The following is a 3,846-nucleotide window of genomic DNA, read 5'->3' on the forward strand; positions in this document are numbered from 1 at the left end:
GTGTAGCCAGCCCACTTATGCGTACCTTTCCTTCCTTGGACACTAAACTCCGCTTGCGAAGACCTGTTGAGGCAAGTGATATCGAAATCGAACTAAATTCGACGACTGGCACCCATGCCAACGTCATCTCCTTCATTGGATACGAAACTCAGCTTGCGAAGACTTGTTGGGGCAAGCAAAATCGTGATGGCACCTGTGCCCAGCGTCGCCTTTCTGGCACTTGTGCCCACAGCATGTGTAAGGACTTTCGTAAAAAACACCATTTGAGCGTGGCCATTGCCAGTATCGCCTGACTGGCCCTCGTGCTGGTGGCACGTAAAAGCGCCTACTACACTCTCGGAGTGGTTGGTGTTAGGAAGGGCATCTAGCTGTAGAAACTCTGCCAAATCAGATTGGAGCCTGGTGTAGCCATCGGGTTTCACCAGTCCTCAGTCAAATCGTCCAACCCAGGCTAGCATAGAAAGCGGATGTTAAACGATGATGATGATGATGATATATGATGGACTCTCCCATCAAAGCTGATATATGAGCATTCAGCTTTTGTCAAATGACCTGCATGACAAATGATTTGTTTATTGCGATCAAATGTTCGTGCTGTACATTAATTCACTCTCTCCATCAAATCAACATTACCTGAACAGGTGCACAGGTATGCCATGTGTCAGTCAGGTGTCAAAGTGATTGCAGAGCAGCGTGAGATGGAGTGTTTTGCTCAAGAACACAACACACCACCTGGTCCAGGAATTGAAACCACAATTTTACAATTGTAAGTGCAACACCCTAATCAGGATAAGTCCCACTGGGTAAGTCTCCTCAACTGTAGCTTCAGGCCAACCAAAGCCTTGTGAGTGGATTTGGTAGATGGAAACTGAAAGAAGCTCATCATATACCTGTATACATCCCAATTAACTATATTTTGGCAAACTGTTGAACCAATGGCAATATGCAGCATGGACATTAGATTATGTTGATAATAATGATGATTAATTTATATCCAGAGGTTGTCTCCCCTGAATTTCTTGACCAGAATTAGTCAATCAAGTGATTATTTATTATTCCCCACCTCATTATTGTTGTGATTATAATCAAACTTTCTTGGCTATAATTAATTTCATCTTTAATTTCATTGTTATGTCCCACTTTCTAATATATCTAACAAATTTAAGGCTAAAACATGCTGAAGATTTCTAAAAAGGATGAAATAGTGCTCTACACGATAACCACTAACTAGAAGTTGTAAGAACTTCACTCTAAATAATAGTAAAAACAAAAGAATTTGAATGTGTGTGTGTGTGTTCTCTCTATATTGCTTGATTTCAAGTTCAAACTTCCAATTCCATATTGTGAGGAGATAATTACCTCCCTTTGTAATAACACTCATTCAGAGAGCACTGCGTATGTTTCTTGGCTCCTTCCTTCATCAAGTACGGAGAGGACAGACAATGAAACAGCAAGTGATACTTACTTCTTCTGCAATATGTAAGCCCTCCAGCTTACTAAATCTTCTGTCACCTCTGTGGGCTTTAGTGTTATTAAATTCATTGCTTGAAAGATGATAGGAATCATAGCTACACACTGAAAGTTTATCCTAGAATGGAATGGAAAAACATTTACTAAAGTCAGTCTGACAAGGGGAATAATTCTTTCTTCAACATTATAGAGATTAATAAGGAAACATGGTTACCACATGGCAGGAAACACATCTAGGATTACAGCAATTCATCATCATCGTCATCAATATCATCATTGTTTTTACATCCCCTTTTCCATGCTTATATGAGTGAGATGAAATTCGTTGCATTGGATTTTCTACAACCTGATGCCTCTCCTGTCACCAATCCTCACAAGTTTTCAAGCAAAATGATATTGCTCCATGGCCAGACATGTTTACATGTGCAGAATGCCTAATTATAAAAATATAAGAGGATTTTTTTTTAAACATTGAATGGCTATGAGGATCCACCCAAATAATATAGGTGTCAAAAGGATCCATAGCTAAAGAATGGTTGAGAACCACAGTTTTGACAGCCTTGGTTTGAAACATTATCTTGTGTCTTTTGTTAGACATAGGACTTTCCACTTCCTCTGGTCTTGTGCTTCTCTCCATCATTTTGGTCTGAATTTCTCAAGATCATTTCATAGTTCCATAAGTAGTTTCTGAAGATCCAATGTGTTGATCCTGAAGTTCATTGATTGTCTGTCGTCCCCAGCACATAACCTGTCTTGTTCCTCATCAACTTGATCATGTCAATCGTTTGTCCACAGGTTTTGTAACTTTGAGGTCCCTTACTTGAAAAAGAAGTAAGGGTTAGCAAAGGAACTGCATCTCTCTATAAAACAATGCCTCGATATTCATGTAACCCGTACTGGACATGAAAACTTAAACAAAAACTGGTTGTGATGTAAAGGGACTACAAACCTAACTACATCACCCAGTTTGCCGACCCACTGTAATTCTTGAGTCAACTGATGATTAGCGACAGGTTGATCAATTTCCCCTAATGTTGCTAATTAATTACAAGCTGGTATATTACTTTCTTTCTGTTACAAACGGTTAACTATAGGCCAGTATATTTTCCCTACTGTTACTAGTGGTTAACCACAAGCTGGTAGATTTCCTTTCTGTTACTAACTACTGGCTGGTATACATTTCCACTGCTGCTAATGGTTAATTACAACCTGGTATGTTTCCCTGCTGTTACTATTGGATAACTACAGGTCAGTATATTCCTTAATGACTTACCTAAAGACTGGTATAGTTCTTTCTCTACTGTTGCTAATGGTTAACTGCAGGTTGGTAGATTTCGCTACTGTTGCTAACAGTTATCTACGAGTCAGCATATTTTACTACCGTTGATAATCGTTAATTACAAGTTAGTATACACCTCACCATAGTTGTTAATTACATGATGGTATATTAATATTGATATATTAATCAAAACTGAATAAATTTTAGTGGAAACTCCTAAAGAAGTAGAATTAATTCCTCAACCGCTAATATGGGGACCCACCCAGGGAAAGAGAAAGCAAGGAAGTCCTGCAATGACAGGCATCGATGTTGTGGAACATGAATCTGTCGCTCTTTCATCAATCGTGAACTTGTAAAGGAAGACAGAGATCAATGAAAACTAATTACCAATGCAGCCTGATTATCATCAATACGACGATGAGGAGTGTGTAATCAAAATCGCCGAACAATAGCCTAATGTTTCATAAGCATTTAGTCTCCAGTTCAAGTTTTCCCACAATTCTAGAGAGATCCAAAGAGAAATCAAACATACGGATTCTCTTTAGACTTAAATAAATACCAGATTTTCAGTCATGCACTTCAAAAATATCCGACCACAGGATTAATTCCAACATGTCATATCGCTCTATGTAGGTCACTAACGCTTTTAGGAAAGAACATGACTATCACAAACTCACATTCTTCAAGGCGACCCCAGCAGGTGTGGTCCCGGGAATTTTTCGAAGGGATGGCACAAGGTCAGAAGGGAATACAATTCCAGAAGAAAAGGGCGTAATGACATTATTTAGAAGGGCGCACTTCTGTTCTTGGAGGGGAGGGGGCTCCCCCTCTTGGGTCCGACCCTGCCCAGCGGAACTTGAACTCGTAAACCCGAAGGACGAAATGAAGCATTCAGTCTGCTGTTTTGTCCTAACACAACGTCCTTGTATAAGACATCGATATTGTTTGTTGAACTTATTGACAAGGTTTATAATACAGACAGACAGACAACAAACAGAGAGAGAGAGAAAGAGAGAAAAATATTAACAAATATATATATATACATAACAAATAATGTACACAGAAATGTACGTACGTGTGTGTATGTGTATATATAT

At 39.1% G+C, this 3,846-nt stretch overlaps 1 protein-coding gene across 2 annotated transcripts in view; it reads right to left on the reverse strand.

Moving 5' to 3' along the window:
* The window catches only part of LOC106876874 (uncharacterized), a 13,530-nt gene that overhangs the window by 9,003 nt on the left and 681 nt on the right, over positions 1-3,846 (reverse strand). Inside the window, exons 2-3 of one of the 2 annotated variants that reach the window (XM_052976731.1) lie at positions 1,685-1,904; positions 1,466-1,588 (exon numbers count right to left, since the gene is read on the reverse strand). In XM_052976731.1, the coding sequence (XP_052832691.1) occupies positions 1,466-1,588; positions 1,685-1,801 (240 nt within the window). In that variant the 5' untranslated portion in view covers positions 1,802-1,904. The remainder of the gene's footprint in view (positions 1-1,465; positions 1,589-1,684; positions 1,905-3,846) is intronic. The other variant, XM_014925613.2, reaches the window with a different exon arrangement.

Source organism: Octopus bimaculoides, chromosome 1 (genome assembly GCF_001194135.2).
Source record: "Octopus bimaculoides isolate UCB-OBI-ISO-001 chromosome 1, ASM119413v2, whole genome shotgun sequence".
NCBI classification, from domain to species: Eukaryota; Metazoa; Mollusca; class Cephalopoda; order Octopoda; family Octopodidae; genus Octopus; species Octopus bimaculoides.